This window comes from Cricetulus griseus, chromosome 4 (genome assembly GCF_003668045.3).
Source record: "Cricetulus griseus strain 17A/GY chromosome 4, alternate assembly CriGri-PICRH-1.0, whole genome shotgun sequence".
Taxonomy (NCBI): domain Eukaryota; kingdom Metazoa; phylum Chordata; class Mammalia; order Rodentia; family Cricetidae; genus Cricetulus; species Cricetulus griseus.
In genome coordinates, this window is record NC_048597.1 from 79,572,138 (window position 1) to 79,598,852 (window position 26,715).

At 43.5% G+C, this 26,715-nt stretch overlaps 1 protein-coding gene across 3 annotated transcripts in view; it reads right to left on the reverse strand.

The window, feature by feature from the left end:
* Rnf216 (ring finger protein 216) overlaps nucleotides 1-26,715 on the reverse strand; it is a 110,903-nt gene that overhangs the window by 19,342 nt on the left and 64,846 nt on the right. For all 3 annotated transcript variants that reach the window (XM_027413551.2, XM_027413550.2, XM_035443132.1), the window contains exon 14: nucleotides 5,551-5,648. In XM_027413551.2, the coding sequence (XP_027269352.1) occupies nucleotides 5,551-5,648 (98 nt within the window). The remainder of the gene's footprint in view (nucleotides 1-5,550; nucleotides 5,649-26,715) is intronic.

Sequence of the window (26,715 nt, forward strand, 5' to 3'; positions counted from 1 at the left end):
TTCTTGCAGGCTTGGCAGTTATGAGGCTTTTAAAAGTTCTTTCTGTAAGCACTGTGTCTACTATAGTGTGGGGTTATGATGAGTAATCAATGTTGGAACTGAAAGATACTTTTAAGCCCTGGAACCAAACACACAGAAAAAAAAAGAAAAAGAAAAAGAAAAAGAAAACAAACAAGTGCTATCCTGATCTCGGCTGGCTGGCTGGCTGGCTGATTCTGCACTCCTTCCACCTAGCCAAGGTTACTTTAAATTCCCACCTGCCTTTTATCTATCATTTGCATGGTCACAGTGGAAGCCCAAGGTCTTCTTGGATTTGTCTGAAGTGTGTCACCCTGGTACCCTGGTCATTCACACAGCCTCCTAGATCTCAGGCTGTTGCAACTAGTCTGTCTTTAAATCCTCCCAACAAAATCCCCAGGGAGACTGTTCAGTTGCCTCTGGCAGCTCCTGCTAATTGTTGCTTTAGTGTGAAGGGTGTCCTGTTTTCAGCTCCATACACAACCATTTTTAGTAGCATCCTTTTCCTTTCAGTGTATTAATTTTTTTGATAAAAAACTGGTGAGTCATGAGGCTGATTCCTGTGTTCACATGTGAAACCTTCATTTTACTCTATTACTCCTGATTTGGTTAGGCAGGATGGTTTAGTCACTCAGGCTGGAATCCTGAGAATCATTACTGAATCAATCTACTTTCATACCCTCATCTATTATTAGCCAGAGTCCTGCTAATTTGTCTTCTTAAAGATTTCCTAAGTGTGCTAAGCACCGTGGCACATGACTTTAATCCCAACACTTAGGAGGCAGAGGCAGGCCGATCTTCTTCTGAGTTCCAGGTCAGCCTGTTTTACATAGTGAGTTCTAGGACAGCCATGGCTATGCATAGATCCTATCTCAAAAAACAAGCAAAAACCAAAACACACCAAACCCTCTCCCACTTCAGTGTCATGATCCTTTGAGGCTCTGTAACTGCAGCTTGGACTACTGCGGTTTTCTGTTCCCCTTTCTCCACCCCCCGTTTTTTGAGACAGGATTTCTGTGTAGCTTTGGCTGTCCTGGAACTCATAGAGATCCACCTGCTGCTTCATGAGTGCTGGGATTAAAGATGTGCACCACTACTGCCCGGCCTTCTTTCCCTTTTTTTGAGAGAAGAGTCTTTCCTACCTAGTCCATTCTGGTCTTCAACTCACTGTATAATATGGATTACTAGAAGTTCTACTATAGAATTTATTCATTCCCCAAGTTTGGCCTACTCCCATCTCCCCAGGGAAAGTTCACAGGACAATTTATTCTTTTTGAGATTGTTTTTCTGTGTAGTCCTAGCTGGATTTTACTTTGCAGACCAAGCTGCCCTGGAACTCACTGAGATCTCCAAGCTTTTGCCAGAGTGCTGGGAGTAACACAGTATTTATCACCATACAACAACTTCTGATCCTGTTGCTTTCACCTCCTGAATGCTGGAACTGTGGGTATAGGCCACCATGCCTAGCTCTCTTTAATCCTAGCCTATTTTTTGTTAAAGATACTTGCCATGTAGCCATTAATTCCAAGGCATCTAGGCCTAACATTTGTTTACAAGCATCTGATGCTGGGCCAGATGAACACTAAGTACCTCAGCTCCTCTGTGAAATCTCACTAAAGCCACCTGACTCTATGCTAGAGGACATAAAGGGAGAAACAAGTTTGACAAGATCATGAGAAAGCAGTCAATGTCAGGATGTAATCTGTAGCCAACTGTCTTTGTCAGAAGTCACTAACATGATAAGATTTTGGGTATGGGGCCAGCTGGGCTATGTGGTGAACTTATGGCCAAAACAGACCTTTTATGGACTTGATCTGTTTGTAATTCTTTTGAGACAACTGGGGGGCCATGAATCTGGCAACAGACATCACATAAACTTACTGCCAAATTTTGTAAATGATGACAGTGGCAAATGCTAACTAAGAGTAAGTACCTGGGGGTGAAACACTCGATTTCCAAGAACAGATTTGCTTGAAAATATCCAGGGCTTTAAACAAGCACGACAGACAGATAAAGCAAATATGGCAAAATGCTGATGGTTATTGGGTGTTAATTCACCAGTATTTCTACTGTAGACACCTGAAGTTTGTGTGTTGCTAAGTATCCCACCTGAGCCTCACACATCTAAGCAAGCACTTTATCACTGAGCTGCACCACCAGTTGGATGCTTAAATATTTTCATAAGATACAAGTGGATTTTTAAAAAAGCAGATGTGGCTAGAGAGATGGCTAAGGTTAGGAGCACTTGTTATCGAAGAGGACACTGGGTTTGATTCCCACCACCTACATTTTGGTTCACAACCATCCAAAACTCCAGCTTTAAGAGATCTAAAGCCTTCTTCTGCCTTTCTTGTGTATCAGGTATGTACAAACACACATTTATACATCATAGCTTTCATCATTACAAAGTTAAGATATATTTTACTGATTCCCATTGCTGTAACAAACTACTTGAGTCTAGGAAATTAATAAAGAAAAGGTTTATTTAGTTCATAGTTCTGGAAGTTCAAGAACACAACAATGACATCTACTTGGTTGTGGTGAGGATCTTGATGTAGATGTCTACTAGCAGGGAGAAATGCAGAAGAGATCACAGGGTTATCCCTCTTCTGCCTGAGAGGGTCTATGCAGGGCTGGCCTGGAATTTGTCATTCTCTTTGTCTGTCTTCCTACGGCTGGGATCACATGCATGCAACATCATGCAGGGCTCATTTTTGGGAAGTTTTTTTTTTTTTTTTTAAGTTTTGTGAGAGAATGTCTTCTCACTATATACAGCCAAGGCTGGTTTTGACCTCTAGGCAGTCCTCCTTTCTTTTTCTGCATAGACAGCAAATACTCTACCACTGAGCCACATTCCAGTCTAAGTTTAAGTTTACTGTTTTTTTGGGGGGTGGTGGTGGTGGGGGTGGTTGTGGTTGAAACAGGGTTTCTCTGCATAGCCCTGGCTGTCCTGGAACTCTGCAATCTATTTGCCTCCTGAATGCTGGGATTAAGGCATATGCTTCCAACACCTGGCAAGCTTATTCTTTTTAAATAGCCTATTCTGATGGGACTACCTTAGTTCTGTGAGAGCTATATTAATCTTGTCTAAGGGTAGTGCCCCTAATACCTTTTGGTAGATACCTCTTTTTTTTTTTTTTTTGGAGGGGGAATCAAGACAGGGTTTCTCTGTGTAGCCTTGGCTGTCTTGGAACTAGCTCTGCAGACAAGGCTGACAAGAGTTCTTGTCTCTGCCTCCCAAGTACTAGGATTAAAGGCGCGCCTCCCACCACCCCAAGAGTACTTACTAAAGGTCCTGCTACCTCAACTCACAAAATTAGGGGTAAAGTTTCCAGGACATGAATCTTTAGGAGAAACATTCAATTATACCAAAGTCTACTGTAAGTTAGGTGAATGCTCTATATTCAGCTCTCCACACAGTTTTGTTTTGCATGTGTGTGTTGTGTCTGTATTTTTGAAACAGGGTGTTACTCTGTAACCCAGCGCAGTCTCAAAATCATAGTATTCTTCCCACCTCAGCCTCCTAAGTGCTTGGATTATAGGCTTGTGCCACCATACCAAGCTCAGAATATTTCACCCAGACAGAGCAGTACCTCATAGCATTTCCCTGCATACACCTTGAGCTTTCTTATTTTTGCTACATGGCAACAAGCAGGATCCCCCAGGTCAAGAAAGGGCTACATGGTGAGGGGGCAAAATAAAGCTACCTAAAACCAGTACCCAACTCCCACAGGCATCTTAAGAGACTATAGTCACACTGACTTGATTCTCCTCATAGGTTATTTACTTCCCTGTGTGGCCTGCACAAAGTATGGCCCTAGGAGAGAGTACAGAATAACTGCAGCTGTTGTTCCAGATGCTATTCTTACTGTAGCAATAAACAGCTTCTGGCAACTGGCACACAGCTACTGATATGGAAAATGCTTTTTTCTTCTGTTCAATGGTAGAGAACAGCAGTTGACAAGGATCTTATCTGTCACACACCAAGACAATATACCAGTCTGTGACTCAAGTAGCAGGTGATCTATATGCACTGATATGGAACAGTGGCGGGTGTCATCTCTACAAAGTTCTGGGGGTTGGGAGGCCAGGTTTGCATCAGGATAGGCTCCCCAAAAGCAAGTGTGTGCTGTGTATCTCCACCATCTTTCACATACAGTGAAGTATATATGGGAGGCAATTTGGATTCTGGAACTGACAAACATTGTATTGGATGGTCTACTCTGATAGGTCTGTTGATCTAGAAGGTCCTACATACTCCAGGTATGCAGGGCTATCAGAAGCAGAATGGGAGTGTCTACTCTAAAACAATTACAGATTCCCTGAGAAACTATCCATGGCCTGCTGGCTGCATAGCTGGGCTGTTGGCCAAGATCCAGCTCCTTGATATTGAAGATAAAGATTTCCATTTCTTTGGGGGCTGCATGGTAAGGGTTGCTTTTAGCTTTTTAGGAGCTATCTCACTCCTTGGCTCAGGGCCCTTCCCTCCAGCTTTAAAGGCAGCAATGGGAGATCAAGTCCTCATGTTCCCAAGTCCAGGAAAGCCATTCTACTTCAAGAACCCCCAATCAGATGAGTTCATGCTGAGAAGTTCCCCATCACAAGGTCCATGACTTTAAACACATTTGTAAAGTCCCTTGTATGCAAGGAGAGTATCATGAGGGACATTATTATGACACAGAGCACAACCAGAAGCCATGTGCCTACGTCCAAGTCCCCGCTATGCCACTTATTACCTGTGTGACAATTGTCAAGCTACTTGGGTTTTCCTTGCCCTGATTGCAAAGTGAGGACAATAGGACCTATCTGTGATGCAGACCCAGAGACTTCTAACTGCCCCAAACGTCATTCTCCACTTCATCATCTAAGCAACAAAGTCCTATCCCCACTCTCCATATTTAAGCAGAACATGGAAGTTAACCACCTAGAGGCCATATATAGTGCCAGGCTTCCAATTTGAGGAAAAGCTGCCTGCCTAATAACCAATCCTCCTCCTCCTTTCCTATACACAACCACCCAGAGGATACCACCACACATAGGAGTGGGGAGTCAGTGTGAGCCTGCCAGAGCTGGATTCTTTATGAAAGAGTCTTCTCTAGCACTTAAGTGACTGCATTTTTATTGAAATTTCTCATCACACAGGGAGTACCACACAGTGCGGGTTATTAATATTATTGATAAGGTCTTTTGCCTTCTGGAGGTTGGCAACTCTACTCACTGTCTCAGGCTGCCAGTATTCTATGACACAGGCAGAAGCAATATCAGGGCAATCTCACCTATGAAGACCTGTTATACCTGCTTACTGGCTAGACAGGAGAAGGGGGTGGCTGATTTTTAATAGAGTACATATAAGCCAGACATTCCATAGGTACCACCTGACATTTGAATAACTATAGTTTGTAGAAACAAAGAAATAGGCTCTGGGGTTAGGGTCCTGCCTAAGACTCCTCTGTGCATGGGTGGCTTGAGATGGCACTTCCCATAGAACCCTGTGGTTATTGCAGGACCAGCTCAGCCATCATATTTACTCACATAGATGTCCGGTACTTGATGTCATCCTTTTCAGCCAGCTCTTCACAGGTGAGGCCATTATGCTCTTTCCAGAGTCCCTGACACTTCCTACAGGTCTCCTGGGGCCAAAAGACAGACACAAAGACAGTTTATGGTGAGTGGGTGCCACATACTTCTGTTAACAAAATGCCTACAAAATGTATTTCTTGGGGTTCTAAGTCTGAGAGCTGCTGTCCCAATGAGCAAGGCTTCTTCTGAAGACAGAGCAGCAGCAGGAGAGAGGAGCCATCAGAAGGCACAGGCTACTCTTCAAAACACTGTGAGCTGTTTGAGGGTTTGTCTGTTAGGATCTTACCCTCCACAATTCTTCCAGCCAGGCTCTTACACAGAACCAAGAAATAGTTTGGAATATGATCACTAGTGGCCATCAGGTGGCTGAAAGGGGTGGGTTGACAAGACTTTTCCTGTAAGTCTCCAACATCTGCCCTAATACATTATGTCATGTAGCCCTGGCTTGCTTGATTTTGCTGTGTAAGTAAAGAATTACCTTGAACTGCCTTCTTTTTTTGATATTTGTGTGTGCATGTTTATATGTAAGTGGATGTTTTGTCTACATTTGCATATCAGAAGAGGTTATAGGATCCCAATGGACTACAGTTATAGACAGTTGTGAGCCACAATATGGGTGCTGGGAATTGAACTAAGGACCGATGGATCTTTGTGATTTCCAGGACAGCCTAGTCTACAGAGCTAGTTCCAGGACAGCCAGGGCTACACAGAGAAACCCTGTCTCCCAAAACAACAATAAAAGACTGTGTGGCTAGGCATGGTGGTACATGCCTTTAATTCCAGCACTCAGGGGGCAGAGGCAAGTGGATCTCAATGAATTCAAGGCCAGCCAGGTCTAAGTAGAGAGTTCCAGGACAGCCAGGGCTACACAGAAAGACCCTGTCTCCAGAAAAAGAAAAAAAGACCTTGTGACCATTCCAGGAAAGTGGCATAAACAACAGCTGAAAAATAGGTGTGCTGGTGTTTGGATCCTGTCCTTTTAAACAAAAACAAGAGCCACCTACCAGATGACAGCCTGAAAACAATACATGGCAGAAAGGCAGTACTTTTGAGCATTTCTTGTGACTCAGTCCTTAATTCATGGCCTGTCTTCTTAAGAGAAGAAACTCCATTCTCCAGTAAGGCCCAAGCCCACAAATTAGCCTCTCCACACTGGAGCCTATGGTTCATGAAGGTCAAAGGGAAGTCCTCTGGTCTGTATTCAATACCACAATGGTAAGGCTGTCAGTTATAGTCCTTCACAGTAGAGGGGTACCAGAGAATAACCCTCAATGTATTCTGAAGAGGAACTGTAGCCAGACACTGAAATCCACAATTAAAATAAGGCCAGTATAAAGTAGGCTGGGTAGAGTTCTCATGTGGAGCTCCTCGCATCATCTATTAAACAGTGTGTACTAAACTGTAATTCTCTTCTCCCAAGCCCAGCTAGGCTTTGTTCCTAAACACCAAGAAGCTTATGCAATGTGAAGACAACCATGTTCTTCAAACTGGGGAGAATGAGAAATGACAGAAGGTCATTATGGAGGGCAGACCACCCTGACAGTAACTTACCATCACGAAGCACAGCACACCATATCCACCCAACTCAGCCAGGCCTGAGCTTTTCATGCCATCCCTTTCCTGGTGACTTCAGTCCAGGAGGAAGCAAGGGGACACAGGTGCTGGCTAATCTAGGCAACTCATTAAAGGAGCTGCTACCAGCTGCTGTTCATTATCATATTAGGAACCTGCTGCTGAGGTCTTATGGGGCCCACTGGTCCTTGAAATGCTAAGATATCTTGCAATATAGAGAAAACATAAGTGGCTGGGGAAATAGCTCAGCTTGTAAAGTGCTTGTCTTGCAAGCATTAGGATCTGAGTTCAATCCCCAGGACCCACATTAAAAAAGCCAGGCATGGCAGAGGGTACTTGTAATCTTAGTTCTGGGGAAGAAGGGATAGGTTGATGCCAGAGGCCCTATGGCCAGGCAGCCCTCATTAATCAGCAAGCCCTCAATGAGAGATTCCATTTCAAAAAACAAGATGGAGGAACACCAGAGATTGATCATTGGATTCACATTAATTTATGTACATGCACACACTCACTCTGAGTCTCCTCTTATCCATTTTCTGTTACCTGAGTGTTTAATGAGCAAAACAGATTAGAACCTATTTTGTCTCAGAAGGCCTAGGTAGGATGACTGTTAAATTCAAAGCCGGGGGGGGGGGGGGGGGGGGGGGGGGGGATGGAGAGATGGTTCAGAGGTTAAGAGCACTGACTGCTCTTCCAGAGGTCCTGAGTTCAATTCCCAGCAACCACATGGTGGCTTACAACCATTCATTATGAGATCTGGTGCCCTCTTCTGGTGTGCAGATATACATAGAAGCAGAATGTTGTATACATAATAAATCTTAACTCTAGGTCCAGAGGATCCGATACCCTCACATAGGCAAAAACACCAATGAACTAGCAGAGTTCAAAGGCAATATGTACTACATAGCAAGTTTCTGTCCCTCAAACAACACCAAAAGACAAACAAATTATTTAGTTTTAGATGAGTATGAGAGAGCTGAATTTTCTTCTCGGAAGCATAGCTTCCTCAAAACCAACAAATGTTCCTGGACCATCATCTTTCTTACCCACAGCCTAGCATGTTACAAGGGTCTCTTTGGTCTTCAGTTTGTGGTTTAAAAAAAAAAAAAAAAATCTAAAGAAAACCCGAAGCTGCAGCAGGTTTCACTAACCACTCTTTCCAGGCCACTGTGACTGCTTGTATTCCAGATTCCAGCGTATCTCAGAGTCAGAACACCAGACAAACTGCTCTCTTGTTTTTGATTAATTCTTCCAGCTAAATCTTACAACTTGCTTTCCAGTAGATAAGAAATTGCAGCCACAGTTCTAGGGCAAAGACTGTTAGCCCACTCAAATCTAATCTGAGAAATTAAAGCTTTCTATTGTCATCTAAGGCACACACACACACACACACACACACACACACACACACACACACACACAGGCAAAAAAACAAAAACAAAAACAAAAAAACCCACAACAAAAACCACCAACCCCGGTCAATTCCCTGATGCTTCCAAGTGAAAGATGAGACACCTTACTTCACTAATGATTAGCCACAACTCTAGGGACCACAGGCTTTCAGGCCACCTGAAGACAGTAATCTTCCACACTGCCATCCCCCAGAGCCATGTGAGTTAAGAGTCAGAAGACCTAAAAGGACACTGATTTAAGGATGCTGTGAAAACATGTACTCAGTTAAATCAAAGCCTGGGGAGATTCAGTCAGCTTCCTTTCCTGGAGGCCCCAGGGACTTCCCTTTCTCCTAGGCAAAGAATAGGCAACACCAGCAGGAGCCTGATCCTCATCTCTAAAAGTTCAGTAGCTACCTAGTTCAGCAAACCAAATAGGTCACAGTGGCACGAGGTGACAGTTTCGATGCATACTCATGTCTGTTCAGTTTGAGAGAGGTGGTGGCATGTATACTCTAAGGAGCTGATGATGTCTTTTTTTTTTTGAGAGAGGTGGGTCTCTCTACAAAGTGCTGTGGAATATTATTTAAGGGGTGTTATATTTGTTTATTCATGTGGAACATCTGTTTAAATGATGCAAAGATGTGTTGCATTATTTTATATTGCATTTGTTTAACTCTGTGAAGCCCTGATTCTTTGCCTGTCTAAAAGATCTGATGGTCTAATAAAGGGCTGCCAATAGCAAGGCAGGAGAAAGGATAGGCTGGGCTGGCAGGCAGACAGAACAGAAGGAGAAATCTGGGAAGTGAGGATGGAGCAAGATAAAACAAGGAAAGGAAGATGTCAGGAGCCTGATAAGGGATAAGAAGGAAAGAAAAGACAGAAATAAGAGAAAGGTAAAAGCCAAGAGGCAAAAGGTAGATGGGAATAATCTAAGAAAAGCTGACAAGAAACAAGTCAAGCTAAGGCCAGGCATTTATAAGTAAGAATAAGCCTCCATGTGTGATTTATTTGGGAGCTGGGGTGATAGGTCCCTTAAAGAACAAAGAGCCCAAATAGTAAGAGCAAAGAATAAAAACCAACAAGAGAACCCTGGGACTTACTCGGTAGACCAGGCTGGCCTCGAACTTTCAGAGATCTGCATGCCTTTGCCTCCTGAATGCTGGAATTACAGGTGTGTGCTATTACACCTGGCGGATGCCTTACACTAAAACTCCCTATGGGACACACACCCACACAACTGGACCCACACTGACTGGTAAGGTGCCCTTCCATGCTCTGGCAGCCACAACAACTAAACATCCAACATTCAGAACAGACCCTTGAACCAACAGCTCAAAAATAAGATATATTACATAAGCTGAACTTTCAATAAACACAGAAGGGTTTCATATTAACAAACAAAAATTATCTCAAGGTATGGTTCATAACAAGCTGGGTTGGTGTTACTTGGGAGAGGCAGGAGAATTGCCAGTTTGAGGTATCCCTGGGTGATACAATGAGATCCTATCTTTAAAACAAACAAACAAACAAAAAACAAGTAATGTCAGGCAGTGGCGGCTCATGCCTTTAATCCCAGTACTTGGGAGGCAGAGGCAGGTGGATCTCTGTGAGGTGGAAGCCAGGCTGGTCTACAAAGCAAGTTCCAGAACAGCCAGAGCTGCAACACAGAGAAACCCTGTTTTTTTTGGGAAAATCAAGTAATAATATAAATAGAGGTGATGAGATAGCTCAGTGAGTAGTAAGCTTGCAAGCCTGATACACTGAATCTGCTCTCTGGGAGCCAAGGTAAGGTGAGAACTGAATTGAAGACTATCCTCTGACTTCATGTGTGTTCCATGGCACAGGCTCCTGCATGCACACTTGTACACATCACCAATAATGACACTATAAAGTAAAATTTTTTGCCTTGTTTGTTTTCTGTTTATTTAGCCTGTGAAATTTACCACATTTAACAATATTTTTAAAATACGTTTTAGTTTCCCAACAAATTTAAATTGTGTGTGTGTGTGTGTGTGTGTGTGTGTGTGTGTTTTAACTGTCCTAGCTCCTGTTTCCCTCGAGGTTAAAAAAATTGAAGCTTCAGAAGTGGGGGATAGCATAGCATTCCAGTCATCCCAGTGCACAGGAAGAAGCTAAGGCAGGAGGATCAGGAGTTTAAGGCTACCCCTTGGATGCACAGTCAGCTCAAGGCTACCTTGGGCTACATGAAACCTTGTCTCAAGAAACTGAAGGGGGGGGGGCTGGAGAGATGGCTCAGCTGTTAAAGGCTAGGTTCACAACCAAAAATATAAAGTAAAATTTTTATCCTACCCTTTTCTATTTTCTATTTTGTTAGTTATGTCTGCAGCACAGCTAAAAACAGCATTACCCACATGTAATTATAAACAAGCTCATGTACATGTGAGTCTTCTGCTCTCTACAGCTCCGACACAGTGAGCATTCAGAAAGTTGTGTTGTCTGCTCCTGTTGATACCAGGCAACTAAGAATAAGCTGCAGATAAGCAAAATATTGGGCTATGCTCCAATATACTCCACAAAGGACTGAAGAAGCTGAGGCCAGAGGTGGGAAGACACTTAACAAAAATGGAAGAAAAGTCTAGAAAGATTGCTCAGCTTTGAACTTGTGACACTAGCTGGTCTGAGTCAGGGCTGAAGTTTCTACCACCTGTAAAATGTTAAGGCTGTGGCAGTGGGCAAATGAGACTCAGTTCCTGCCATCTTGGAACTATTATTTTATTTGTTTTTTTTTGTGTAACAGCCATGGCTATCCTGGAACTCATTCTGTAGACCAGTCTGGCCTCAAAATCCGAGACCTGCCTGCCTCTGTCTCCCTAGTGCACCACCATGGCCAGTGCTGTCATGCAGGCAGGGGAAGGCACTGGAATAACCATAGTCAGTCAGCCCAGTGGCTGGAGAAGTCTGTGGAGGATGAGATATTGAGGAGCAGAGAGGAGGCCTAGTTAGCAGGCTGCTGGTGCAAAGGCTACAGGAAGTCAGGTGGAGTGTGAGAGAAGTATGATTTGATGGCTGTAGTGGCAGAGGTCGTGATGGTGCTGGGTCTGATGACTTTTTCTGGCCTCCCTGGGGTCCAGCATGCCCATGGTAAGCATAAACTCAACCCACATTCATTCATTCATTCATTCATTCATTCATTCATTCATTCATTCATTCTCCCCCCCCACACTTTTAAAAAAGGAGGGTAGGCAGTACCCCAGATCTTTGGAGCTAGAAATGACCGCTGCCAGGTACTAAAAATGCAAATGTCTTCCCAAAGGACACTCTGTAAGGATGGCTCACGGAGTGATCTGTTTTTTTCTTTTTCTTTCTGCAAGATTTAAATTTCTTCATTTTTAATTACATGTATCTGTGATTCTATGTGCACAAGTGCAGGTGTTCACAGAAGCTAGAGTTGGGAGTTACAAGTGGTTGTGAGAGCTGATTGGGTGCTGGGAACCAAACTTAAGAACTTAAGTCCCTTAGAAGAGGAACAAGTATGTTTAATCCATCTCTCCAGCCTCAGGTCCTTCTGTTTAATTTCACAGTAAATCTGTGAAGAAAAGCCTGCACCATTAGACCTATACAGGTATGCATTTAGAAGTAAATGAGAAAGGAAGCTAAGAAAGTCACATTACTTGGCCAATCCCATGAAACTATAGACACAATTTAGCCTGGCTCCAAGTAGGCTTGCTCTTTTCCACTCTCTGTTCCCACTGCTTCCCCGTGTGGTATTTGCTGAAAAGAACAGGTCATTGTTTAGCAGAAAACTCGAGGCACAAGGCCATGAGATAAGCTGTGAGATCCCAATGGAGTCTCATGTAAAGAGGCCACAGATGGGCAACTGGCAAGGCTACCTAGTTGCAGCTGTGCAGGACCCTGCTTCCTGAATGGGCTTCCTGGAGAGCTGAGAATGACCCAGTGAACAGCACAATGGAATGGGATCAAATATGAGGCTACTCTTTCTTTCAGATCATGACAGGAGCCTGCTAATCAGAGTATCCTTAAACTGGTCACATGCAAGGAAATGAATGGCTATTCCTTCTACCTTCAGCCACTGTGCACATCTGGTGGGGCAACAGAAAGAAGTATGTACAAAGAAAGACAGGCTCCATGTGTGCTTTCTACACCAGAGTCAAGGATCAGTTAGTCATTCTCCATGGCTGGCCAGTGCTAGATCCTTCCTGTGAATACTCAACAGTTGTCTCTTCAAAAATGGCTGGGACTCTGACCATTAGGATTTTTAAAATTTTTATGTTTTTGGGAGTCTCACTATATAGCACTGACTAGCTTATAGCCCACAATCCTCTTGTGTCTGCCTCCTGATTCCTGGAACTTTAGACATGTGTCACTGTGCCCAGCTGTTAAGATTTGCTGATGACTATGATTACTATTGTCACAGGATTGGGTCAAAGTTCTGATTCAGAGTGATATTCAAAATGGCAATGACTTCAGCACTGAAAGGAACAAAAACATTTCCACTTGCCCATTCTTGCCTCTTTATCCAGTGCTACTGAATGTCAAGCCATCTGGCAGGGCTTCTCTCAGCAAAGGGCTGTGAGATGGGCATTATGAGGCCCTTCCTTCTCCATCTCCCTCTAGGCTGGTGGGTCATTATCAAGCCTCGGAGTTCTCTGAGGACTGAGTATGATGAGGTCAGGCCAGGCAAGGTAAGGAATATGGGTATAGTGACCTCCCTTTCCTTCAGGCTGACACGAAGGTCCCATACAGAGATAGTATTGTTGATCAACCTGAGGGTATTTGGGAAAGTTGTTGGATACAGAGAATTGAAGAGGGACAGTGGTGGGATCCAGAGCTGGAGTGAGGAGTGTGGAGAATCAACTGAATAGCCAGTACCTATGGCCAAGACTAGTAGCTTCTTGCCAATGTCCACATCCGCTGTATTTACCAATGGCATAGCTGTTTCATATATCAGGGCATCTGGGAAATCTTGATGACCTGGTAAAAAGCTGGTGTTTTCCTTGAATTCCTGGGGCACATGGCTTACACTCCATTATAGTATGCCTTATTGTCATCTTTTCTTTTCTTTTTTCTCTTTTTTTGAGACAAGGTTTCTCTGTATAGTCCTGATTGTCCTGGAACTCACTAGCTTCAAACTCAGATATCCACCTACCTCTGCCTCCAGACTGCTGCTGAAACTAAAGGCATGGCCACCACTGCCCAACTACATGCGTGTTTTTAAGAACGGCCACACTGTTACCCAGGCTGGCCTTATATGGAGCCTCAGTTTCCTAAATGCTGAGTTATATATCCCTGCTCTTTTACAACTCATCCTAAAAAGTGGTATTTGGCAATCAACTCACCCCTTTCCAGGAAGTGGTGTTCTATATGTAGGGGTTTTTCACTGTTTCAAAAGGTACCATCTTTCAGAAATTTCAACCTGGGTTTGACCAGCCAAGTAAAGTGAAATCTTACAATGATCCTGGGTTCGTTTCTCTCTCTCTCTCTCTCTCTCTCTCTCTCTCTCTCTCTCTCTCTCTCTCTCTGAGACAGGGTTTCTCTGTGGCTTTGGAGGCTGTCCTGGAACTAGCTCTTGTAGACCAGGCTGGTCTCGAACTTACAGAGATCCACCTGCCTCTGCCTCCCGATTATAGGTGTGCACCACCACCCACTGCAAGTCGATCCTGGTTTTCTCTCTGGTCTCTGGGAAAGAACTTCTGAAGGAAAAGATTTCGTTTAGTTTTTTAAAAATTACATGAACACACACTAAATCTAAAGTATGTGTGCACTGGATACATACTGCACTACTCAGTAAAGGAACCACTCAATGTTATTATTTCCAAAGGCAAAAGAATTGGATTTCTGTACTAATGCTGCCCTCTAGAGGCAAGAGGTTATAAGAGCACATTGGTTTCTATCCTGCTTTAGAGACTGGACCCTTAGATTAATCAGGGCCACAGAGACTGGTTCCTTTCTGTACAGCTGGGATCAGAGTTCTAAGATAAAGTGGCTGGCAAAGCCTTCCTGGCATCAATGACAATTCAGTTTACCTTTATCAGAACCGACTTCAAATTAAACCCATCAATCTTCTCCAGAAGTAATTAAAAACTGAGTCTGGTTTCTCTGAGGCCCTTTAAGCAGATCATATGTAAAACCTGGCAAATGGACATTTACACAGAAGCTTAGAAACAAACATCTGAGTTCCTTCTAGGCACTCCAGGTCCTGTTCTGGGGAATAAAAGAAAAAAAATCAACCCCGTGTCCACCAGGAAGTTACACTGGAGGGAGATGATGAAATGTTAAATAAGTGAAATACAAATAAGACAGGATGTAAGTACTAAAGGTACTTATCAGGGTTAGCATTCAGGGCTGTAGTTTACAGTCATGAGATGGGTAGCAGGGAAGGCCTGTAATGAAGTAAAGGTGTACAGAAGCCAAGGTGTTATGTTTTGTGATGTCTCGGGGAACTTGGAGGAGAGAGGCAGGAGACTAGTCAAGAGAATCAAGCAGGGGCTGTGGGAGTATGAGGCTGCCTGACTCTGGCAGATGAACACCCAGAATAGACAGAGGCTAGAGTCTCCTCATAGTGATTCTGAATAAGCTAATTCTAAAGAACCTCTATCTGCTGGCTGCCCTTTCAAGGGGACAGTCTCAGGCTTGAGCCACTCCTCTGCTAGGCTGGGGTCTTGCCTGCTTCTACTTTGTGCCCAGAGGTTCAGTTCTTACAGCCTTGAAAGGGCAGGAAGGAAGAGGCCATGACTCAGGCCCTTTCAGAGGTATCTGCCTATTACATAGGATCCACACAATTGGAATTTGTGGGGTCAAAGTCACTGCAGCTATCAATTTAAGAACTGCAATCCTTTGCTAGGTTGTGAAATCATTCCACTAGATTATAAGTGGGTTTTGAATTAGGATAAAAAAGTGTGCATTCCACATACCAAATGTTATTTCAGTTGGACATTTATATACTTGTGCACTCATTTTATGCTAAGTAAAAACGTTCATAGGCTAATATAGATTTAATCATTCAAAAATAGGTATAAGAAAGGACCTGATGGGGCTGGAGAGATGGTTCAGCAGTTAAGAGCACTGGCTGCTCTTCCAGGACACAGGTTCAATTCCCATAAGGCAGCTGACAGTTGTAAGTTCCAGAGGATCCAACACCCACATGCAGGGAAAACACCAATGCACATTAAATTTTTTTTTTTAAAAAAGGAAAAAGAAAGTAACTGAGGCTCATTCTTTTTTTTTTTTTTTTAAAGATTTATTTGTTTATTATGTATACAGAATTCTGCCTGTAAATATGCCTGTTGGCCAGAAGAGGGCACCGGGTCTCATTACAGATGGCAGTGAGCCACAATGTGGTTGCTGGGAATTGAACTCAGGACCTCTGGAAGAGTAGTCAGTGCTCTTAACCTCCGAGCAGAGGCTCATTCTTATACTGAGAAGTCCCTAGAATCACTGGTGGGGGTGGGGGAAAGAATGGAAGAATACTGCATGAACACTATACAGAAAAAGGGGCTTAACTCTGGTCAAGGAGCAGGTGATGTACACACAGCACATTCCATCCTGCAAGAAAGCCACAAGCACAGAACCTCACTTTTTCAAGATATATATCTAAGGACATATAGAACATTTAAGTAGGGTTTAAGGGGGTAGTATTAGAAAATCAGAGTGGATTGGGAGGTATCTAAGTGGTGCTTGTCTAGCATATGCAAGGCCTAGGTTTGATCCCTAATACCAAAAACAAAAAAATGAAACTTAACCTGAGAGAGGGCCTTAAAAAGGACAGTGCTGTCTGAATAATTTGGGGTAGAGGTCATGATTAACTCAGATATACAGTCATTTTTGTATTGGCTCTAACAGCTATTGCTAGCTACATTTTCCCAATAATTTGAAAAGAAGTATGTAACTCCTGAATTAGCCATGTCATCAGAAACCAGACATTACCCAGTGGGGCATGAGGACAAGAAAGTGTTCATTCTGGGGTTCAGTTTTCTGTCACCTTCCTACTCTGGTTAGATTTAGGGATCTATTTCATTGTTTAAAACTAAATTTTTATAGACTGCTAAAAAAATTAAGACAGTAGGAACAGCACACACTTAAAGGGAGATGGAATTCTGTATTTCTCAGATGTCTGTACTAGATATTCTAAATATTAACACTATTTATTTTGAACCATTTGAGAATACATTCTTTTTTGTGTTTTGTTTTTCAAAACAGGGTTGTTTTGTATCCTGGCACTTGATCTGTAGATCAGGATGGCCTCAAACTCAGAGATCTGTTTGTCTCTGGCTCCCGAATGCTGGGATTAAAGGTGTGGGCCACCACCACCTGGCTGGGAGAACTTTCACAGTGTTGGGCTGCCATTCGATCTTTTCCTTTTAATTAGTGGCTAAGGTATCAGGGTATACCACTGGTTGCTCTGAGCTGTGACTTGGGGCAGCAATTGGGAGTCCACCATGATGTATGGTGCTGTATGTCCCTCTGTTTATCTGCAGACTTTCTATGCCTTTGTGGAGCCCTCATGACTATCTTGGTCAGTCTGTTCCTGTTTTCAGTGGCCTGTTTAGCTTAGCTCATACACTCCCACTTTCTTCCCACCGAGGACTAGAAATCAGTGTAGGGCATTCAGTAAGAATCTGAAACAAGAATAGACTTGTTTGCCCATGGACTTTGCTGAACCACCCGAAGCTTCAAAGGCTGGTCTGCTGAGGACTTGCTCAGCTTGGCTGATGAGAAAGGCACAAACTGATCTGGCTGACCCTTCTCAACCTGCCTGTTTCCACCTCCTACTTTGGTGAGAGTAGGGAGGGCCTAGTGTTGCCTATGGCTGCAGGGATGTGGGGCAATTGATATCTTTTGGAGAAGGAAGACAGATAGTATCTCACTGTCCCTAAGGGCAGGTCTAACTGCTGGGAGCCTGCCAGCTTGGTTCTCGTCAACACTCAACATGAGTCCATGCCCTGGGAGCCAAGTGCATTGGTTTTCTTGGATCTAACCCCCAGATATTCCTAAACTAAACTAATCCTAATTTCTTAGGGTCTATGTCCTGACACTACTTTTAAGAACCAAATTGTTAGCCTCCAAAGCCACAGAGAAACCCTGTCTCGAAAAACAAAAAAACAAAACAAAACAACAACAAAAAAAACCCAAATTGTTAAAAAGACAAAAACTTAACATTACTAAACAGGAAAATATCAAAGAGATGGGCAGTATCTTTGCAGTAAATGTCAATTTCTGGGGCAGGGCCTGCAGTCTGTGGTCCTGTGTTTGGTGAATCAATCAACTCTGGCCACTTACTTACCTTAGAGGAAACCAGTGTTGCTCACAAAATAGCCCTATATCGTGGTCACTGGTGATTCTATTCAAAACATTTCATTAACTTTTCAAAATAAGTATCTCCCTAACCCTATAAGGGGCTCAAGGAGAAGAGTATTTTGTTTTTTGAGACAAGGGTCTCATGTAGCTGGCTTTGAACTTTTTATGCTTCTGTCTCTACTCCAGAGAGCCAGGTAGGCACTCTACCAAACCAGCACATTTCCCATTCCTAGGAGAGTTATTTGTGAAGAAATATTGCTGTGCTTCATTTGAGGTCATGTGGAGTGTTTGAGGGATGTGCTAGGTAAAGGTAGGGTCAGTGTCCAGGGCAGGGTTACACCCAAAGCCCTGTTAGAGAAGGCTTCCTGGAACAGTGGCAGGCAGAAACAGAACTGGCTTAACTTTGAGTCCATCCAACAGCCAGAACACTGGCAGTTCTTGGTTCGAATTCTGTGATCATGGATAAGTTAGAATTGCAGTAGTCATGTAAGATAAAACAATAAATTAGAAGCAGCTTCTAAGACCAACCACAAATATCAGCTCCAACTTACAAAAAAATAAAATAAAGAACTGCTAGGCAAATATCAAAAACTGGTATATTAACTAGCCTAACTAGAGGTTATCCTATTGGTATAGGTGAACTTCGTTTATATTTAGGGTGAAAAATGTAAACACATGGAAATATAGCTTCCACAGGTATAAAACTGGTAGCTGTAATTCACATGATTATTTTTGCTATGACAATGATTTCTGGAAGAACATGGAATAAAACTGGTTCTTGGAAGTGGAGTAGAGCATAAGCTTCTCATTGCTCCTCTGCCTTGCTTGCCCACCACACCATCCCTGCATGCATCCTGAAGGTAGCCCAAGCCCCATCTTGGTTTTCTAAGTGACAGCCTTTCACTTTATGGACAGCTTTGGGGAATAGGGAAAGTCAAGAGGGCCTGCCTGCCACTGGCTGAGCCTGCTGTCTAGTTACTTGACCATGACTCCACTCAACCGTTTTTTTTTGAGCCTTAGGAAAATGGAGTCTCTACTTCCCCTTTTCCTTTCTTGTGTGTGTGATGCGTCAGTGCTTGTGCCACAAGCATTCAGAGTTTGGAAGAAACTTTCAGGCTAGTTACCCACTAGATTTGAGTTCCCTGTCTTTGCAACAGGAGTGTGGAGATTACAGAAGCTCACTATTTCATTGCACTTGTTCCTGGGATCCTGGAATCAAATTCAGGTCCTCAGGCTTTTGCAGCAAGATTTTTACCTACTGAGCCATCTGCCATCCTATCATCCAACTCTCCCTTTCTTTCTGTTCCCTCAGACAGTGTTTTATGAGAAACATCTTACCATTCTTCATCCTGGATAAACAGATTGGAAGTAGAAGCAACAAGCAGGAAGTCAGTTATGTTTTGTAGTCATGGGCTCTGAGTCCTAGTTTCTGGTATATTTTGGGGCTGCTAACTGGGAAGTCCCACTGGTTTTCCTTCCACTTTTATTTTTGAAGTTCAAATCACCCTATCTGCTGCCCAATCTCCTGAGAGGAACAGAAACAGAATGTATGTGTGTGGGAGGAGCTCAGGCTTCAGCGATGGAGACAGGGTGGAGTTCAATGTGTTGGATCTGCTATCTTCTGGGCAGTATAAGGACCAGCTGAGGGTACAGCTCCTGGCACTCAGTAGGCTGTCCAGAACACTGACCTCATGGAATGGCCTGGCCTTGCCCTCTGACATCTGTGTCTTTACCGCTCTGACAATTCAGTAATAACAAGACTGATGGGTTGTTAGCTTATTCTTTCTGCTTCTCTGTGGAACGTATTTGTGTGCTTCTCTTTCTGCTGTTCTTTGTTAGGTTTCTAGAGCAGATTCTGTGTTGGCATAACACACTTGAAAACCAGTACCCTTTGCAAGGAATGTAAGTACTTTAATAATGCCCTTTAGTTTGGTGGGGTAATATAGAGAATATCATATTTTTTGACAAGATCATTGAATGATTTCAACAGACTGTACAGTCTGGGAAGCCATGACTCCTTGACAGGTCTTGGTTTTACCTGTTCTAACCTTGTGAGATCCCATTTTTACAGTCAGTAATCACAAGCAAGTAGTAGCTTCTTCTTTTCAACGTGGCTAAAGGACTAGCCAAAGTTCATGCAATGTTCATGGAACTTTCACCCATTGGGCTCCAAATGAAACAGAAGATCTTAATTTTATTATTTTTTGTTGTTAAGACATATTCTAATTGTGTAGCTCTGAATGGCCTGCTGTGAACTCAAAGAGGTCTTTCTGATGCTGGGATAAAAAGTGTTTGCCACCATGCCTGGCTCTTTTTTTTGTTTGTTCTTTTTTTAAAAAGATAGCGTCTTAACTATGTAGCACCGTCTGGTCTGGAGATCCTCTGGCCTCTGCCTCCTAAGTGCTAGGATTAAATGTGGCCATACCTGCTGTTTTTTGTTTTGTTTGTTTTTTTAAAGATGGGGTTTTTCTATGCATCCCAGGCTGTCTTTGAACTCAGAGAGATGCACCTTCCTCTGCCTCCCAAGTGTTGGGATTAAAGGTGTATGCCACTGGACCCAGTACTGGCTGTTTTTTGAGTCAGGGTCTCATCATATAGTCCTTGAATTCATGATCTTCTTGTCTTTCATTTACTAAAGTAACAAGTATGTATTATCACACCTGGCTATACCCAAACTTTATATCAAATCCACAAAACCATTTTTGAAAATGCATCTGGGGACAGTGCACCTTGGGACATTTTCTTGATGCCAACACAGGGCTCTCAGGACAGTATACACACTGGCCACAAAAGCATGTGCACAGGTTCACAAGTCACTCTAGTCTCTACTGATGTTTATAGCAAACAATCTCAGGCTACAAAAATGCTAAGCTGGAGGGCTATGTCTGTTAAATTAAGCAGAAACAAGGCATCCACATTTAATAGAGTGTAATACCATACATTTAACAGAGTGCCTGGAAACAACAAAATTTTTCTAGCCAACTTACTTCAATGGGACTTGATTATGGATCATTTTCTGAGAACAGAGAAGGTTTTAGAGTTCACAGAATCCATGTTGAATTACGTTTGTAGTTATGGTACTTAGTGTGATTGACCAGACCTATTTCACCACTTACTGAATACAAGCAAGCCAGACACACATAACAAGCAGAAACTCTGTCTCTGACTTTTAGTAGAGCATGGTCTAAACCAAAATCAGTGAATGCTAAATGCTTCATGGGAAGCAGTCAAGTTGAAAATCTGTAACACCAGGAATGACCAGCAGCTACCAGGCAGGATGTGATTACATGTGAAATCTGGTTGCATGTGTTATATGTAAATAAAACACCGTTTATATTGCTGTGAGGATCAAACACATTTGGCAAGGTCCAGGGTACTTAAGTTCTAGAGGCCTAGATTACCATCTCTGGGTATGCACTTTACAGACTAGGGACATTCTGGCAGACTGTACACATGCTGACATGTGTACACCTGCTAGCTGCTAGCACCTAAACTGGACTTTGCTTTGCTCCTTACCCAGCTGTAGGGAGCCGTCCCTGCATTCTCCATTACATTCGGTGCCTGCCGGATGCAGGCGCCATCTTGTAATGGAGAATGCAGGGACGGCTCCCTACACCCAGCTTCAAGCCTTTTCTGCCTCTGCCCTGTTCAAGAGAATGTTCTCTGCATGCCCTCCTCATGACTCACATCCTTGATCATTCAAACCAACACAAGCAGAAACCACACAAGCCAGGAGAGGACTGGGTGCCCCTTAACAAGTTCTTCCCACCCCAAAGACATTGTTTCTCCCAGACATAAACTTGGAAATTTTATTTGACCTTAAGACAAAGATGGTGGGCTGGAGAGATGGCTCAGAGGTTAAGGGCACTGGCTCTAAACCAGAGGTCCTGAGTTCAATTCCCAGCACCTACATGGTGGTTCACAACCATCTGTAATGAGATCTGGTGCCCTCTTCTGGCCTTCAGGGATACATGGGGAGAAATGATTTTATTTATTTATATATAATAAATAAGTCTTTAAAAAAAAAAGTCCCTCCTCTTAAAAAAGACAAAGATGGAAGTGTAAGTGTTAACAGTAGGTGAAAACGGTAAGGTTCCAAATCAAGAGAAGCTCTCTGATCAGAAAAGTTGTAGGACCTCCTGGCAGCAATTACAGTTGTGCTCAAGGCTGAGCAGGTGGCCCTGTTTCTTGGTTGCCTCTCATCCTGTGCTGATACCCATCTATTTGGCTGCCACCTCCCAAAGGAATCTTGGAGCACAAAGGCCACCCTTTGTGTGGACAGGCATAGCAGGGAGGGGAATCCACATACCACTAAAAAGAGCATGGGTGTGGGTGTGGGAGGGCGGGGGTGGTGTTAGTCCCACCTGAAGTCCTTTTCTGAAAGAATGGACATTTCAAGCTTAACAACTGTGAAGAAAAGAAAAGATACCTAAACATGCGATTCAGTTGAGCCATGACACACACACAAAAGTCACTGGACTCAGGATTCAGGCACTTCCCCTCTAGCCATTGTTCTCTGCCTCTAAATCCAGGCTGGCCTGGGCCTGTGAAGCAGGTGTGGGCCCACATGGGACCAGGGGTGCGGATATAACCTCAACCAAGGTCCATTATTTCCATGGGTAGAATCGTTGTTCAGAAGTAACATAACAATGATCTGAAGGAATGGGGGTGGGGTGGTGGCCTGATGTTGGTTAAAACACTGTACAGACTACATATATCCAGAACAGATTTAGGATAAATCTGATGCATAGCTTATAGTAACAATTCTCCTGCCTCAGCTTCTTGAGTGGGCAGATTATAAACCTAAGCTACCACACAGTTATTTTCATGAGTTCATTTTCTACTGGCAAGATCAAAGTGTTCACTTGGGAACTGTTCAGCCTCAAGGAAGGAGTAGAACCTCCCTTAAAAACTTTTTTGAGATTTTATTTTTTATTTTATATGTATGGGTACTTTGCCCGCTTGTATGCCTATGCACTAGGTATGTGTAGTGCTCTTGGAGGCCTGAAAAGGGAGCCAGATCTGGGACTACAGTTATGGATGTTTGTAAGTCACCATGTAGGTGCTGGGAATTAAATCTGGGTCCTCTGGAGGAACAGCCTTATCTCTCTAGCCTTTGGCCATTCTTTCAGGAAGTCCTATTCTTTGTTCTGTGGATAGTGTGGGCAATGCCACATGTTGTCATTAAAAGTAGACATGGGATAGATGGTTCACTCCCCTTTGAAGGTTGTGATTGTTACCTAGAGGGTGGGTGGGTGGGTGGGTGGGTGGGTGGGTGGGTGGGTGTGTGTGTGTGTGTGTGTGTGTGTGTGTGTGTGTGTGTGTGTGTCTTTCTTGCTATTGTCACAAGCTCTCCTCTAAAAAAAGAGAGAAGTCTACAAAAATGATAGGAAGGATGGCATGCAGAGCCACTATTTATTTATTTGTTTATTTATTGTTCAGCACAGGGTTTCTCTGTGTAGTACTGGCTGTCCTAGAATTCGCTCTGTAGATCAGCTTGGCATCAAACTCAGAAATCTGCCTGCTTCTGGCTCCCAGTGCTGAGATTAAAGGCTACACAGCCTGGCAAGGCTAGCTTCTGGCAAATTATAGTAAGAGTAGGCCCCAATATAAGTCTCCACTACATAATTTTTCCTTACCTGCTTTTCACATTTACACTGAGCATCTGAACGAGGTCTGGAATTTGCCTCCCTCGCCACCCTGATTGTATTCCTTTTCCTGCACACCCTTTCTTAGGTACACCTATCTTCTCTGATACTGGTGCTTCCTCCCAGGTGAAGGCTCTTGGTTACCGACTTGTAAAAGTCAGGGTTATGCTGGAACGCAGGTTTATTTGTGAAGCTGTAGGGCCATCTACCGGCTGCTTTCAGTAACTGTCAACAGTTCTTTAGGCCAACAAGATCTTCCTATGTTGCTATACCACTTCTGAGGCTCTCAACTGATTTTCAACGTTCAAGTTCACTGAAACAGGCAAAGAGAGCTATAGTGCTTTCTATGGTGTCTTCTGCAATATAAATATTTTACCTACATTTTATAATGGGAAACAGTAAAGCCTGTGTTAGGCTTAAGGAAAAAAAAACAAAACCCAACTATCATTAGAAGCCAAGGGGCGTCACCATCTTAACAAACACCAGGAACCTCATCTTGCAGGACAGATTCTATGACTTACCTGGCTTGGTCCAGAGCATAATTCTAGGCAGAGCTAATTCTCCTTAGCCACTTACTAAGCAGCAGCCCTGATTGAGCAAGTGGCCTCCTGTCCTAGCCTTCTTTATGTATAAAAGGAGATATCAGGAATAAAGGAGAGAATGCATTCCAAGCACCCAGTAAGGTGTCTGGTTCCCAGCATCGACTAAAAAATGTTATCTGCTGCTCTACTGTTGCTGCTGTCACCAGGCCAGCCTGGGCTTTTGGGTTTTCTGTTTTCCTAGCATAGTGAACCCTGCTCAGTGGGATGAGCTGGAGGCCACTTTTCATATAGATGGGGGACAGATGTTTCTGGACAGACCCAGCCTACCAGGAAAGAAACTGAGAAAAATATAGCAAGAGCCACTTTGTCAATGACTTTCCCAACAACTCTGATAATGAGGAGAGCAACAAAGGAAACAGTATCTTTTTTTTTTTTTTTTGAGAGTTTCAACTATATATGTTGCTCTGGCTGCCCTGGAATTCACTACGTAGACCAGGGTGGTCTCAAATTCATATAGACTAACTTGCTGGAATTAAAGGCGTGCACCACTATGCCTAGCTGGGAAATTATCTTAAAGTTTACTGAATAGAGCAGGAAAGACTGGTAACAGCAGAAGGAATAGTGACGGCCACCTCTGAGGACATGTTTAGGGCTGAACCCCACTCACCAAACTGCCTATCTTCATTCCCTTTCAGGAGTTTCTGTCACCCTTCCCTGGCCATAAAGAAGAACTAACTGTAGCTGATATTCTATGTTCGAGGGGAGGTCACCTAACAATAGGCAACAGGACCTCAGCTCTGAACAAAGGATCTGTTCTATTCCATCTAGTGACATGATTTGGGGCAAACTGGTTAGGTCCAGAATGTGTGATATAGGGCAAAGAGCTGAGTGGCCAGCTTCAAGAGGTGGGCAGGTGATAGGCTTACACTGACATGAAGAGATAGATACGGTGTTAACAAGGCTTCTGGTGCACCATGGAAACTTGGCAAAGAGCTAGGGTAGCAAGAAAGCTGAGCAGGGAGCCTTTGAGAGCCTTCCTGTCTCCTGTTTCTGGAGTCTAAGTGTTCATGGGATGAGTGTTTGATAAGGACTGTGCTCTGGAGCTATGGTAATGGACCACAAAATTAAGACCCTGAAATCAAGCAATTAGATGGATCATCCTTATTATGGAATCTGCCCAAGGAATGTACTACTGTAGGAAGGGAACGGAAGAAAGGTGGAGGCACAGGTATACTCTATCACAGAAGGCCTTTACCAGTCTGCTGGCATTTCCCATTACTGGTCTCATGGGAATAAGGACAGTTTTAGAACTGCCTATGGTATGACTGGCTCCAGTAGTCAGGATAGACAGAGCCAGCCTCTCCTGAGCCACTTTGGGACCCTCAGATCAGTCTTTCTATTCAATATCCAGAGTCTCAGGGCAGGTGAACAAGTTGGCTTCATAGTCCCCACTAACGGTGCCCTTGAGCAGGACTCTAAAAGTCTCTTACTTCCAGCTCATTTATCAAATCGCTAAAAATAAATAAATAAGTTAAAAAAAAACAAAAACAAAACAAAACAAAACCCTAAGACTGGTTCATGCTCATGACCCCATTGCCTTCAGATATTCTTCACAAGGGCACACCATCTCTTCCCACAGTAACTGAGGCTTCTAGTTCCCTGTCACAGGCTTTGTTCTCTAATACAATGTCTTTTTCTGGAAGGCTCCTCCATCGTCCTCTACTGAGTTCTAAAAGGCCTTTATATTCAACAACAAGGTCACTGCTATGGTGGTTCTTGCATATACCAGGCAGATCTATGGTACTTCTTGTTCTTCTACAAAGAATATGGTCTGATTCACTGGATACTCAACACTTTGAGGTGTATATTCAACAGGTACCCCAACACAGTATGATCTGCTGGACTCTCCACAAAGCTGTTCTTTGTCTCCTCTGCATCACTGAAGGCTGTAACTACCCACTAGCTGTTCAAGCAAACTACCCTAATGCTTCCTTTTCATTCAGCCCTCACATCACATCTACCAGCCAGCCTTTCCCATTCCACCCCTATATACACCTCAGATCTCTCATTCATGCCAAGGTCAGAAGTTACCATCACTTTTGACCTGGACTGCCACGGCAACCCTGGACTGTAATATTCCCCAAATGAATTCTTTGTGATTCTAGGCATTCTTAACATTATAAGCCTTACTTTATGTTTTTGCTTTTTGTTTTTTTTCGAGACAGGGTTTCTCTGTGTATCTTTGGAGCCTATCCTGGCACTGGCTCTGGAGACCAGGCTGGCCTCGAACTCACAGAGATCCACCTGCCTCTGCCTCCCGAGTGCTGGGATTAAAGGTGTGAGTCACCAAGGCCCAGCTAAGCCTTACTTTTTGAAAGACTACTCTAGCAGCAGTTTGAAAAACAGACTGAAGACAAACAAGAAATATTATTTACCACTACCAGGAAAAACAAAGTCCTGCAGGAGTAGCAGAAAGATGATATAGGGAAATGTCATGTGTCTTGTTTACAATAGCTGATACCTTAACACAGCAAACGCTCATCCAGCAGTGGTGCCTGGTAGCTCCAAACACTAAAGAAGGACCCGCTTTAAGCCATCTGGAATGAACAGACACACACAGGACATACCTAACTTAACCATCATAACCTTCTAAATGGATGTCTGCAAAGGAATTCTCTAACTCTG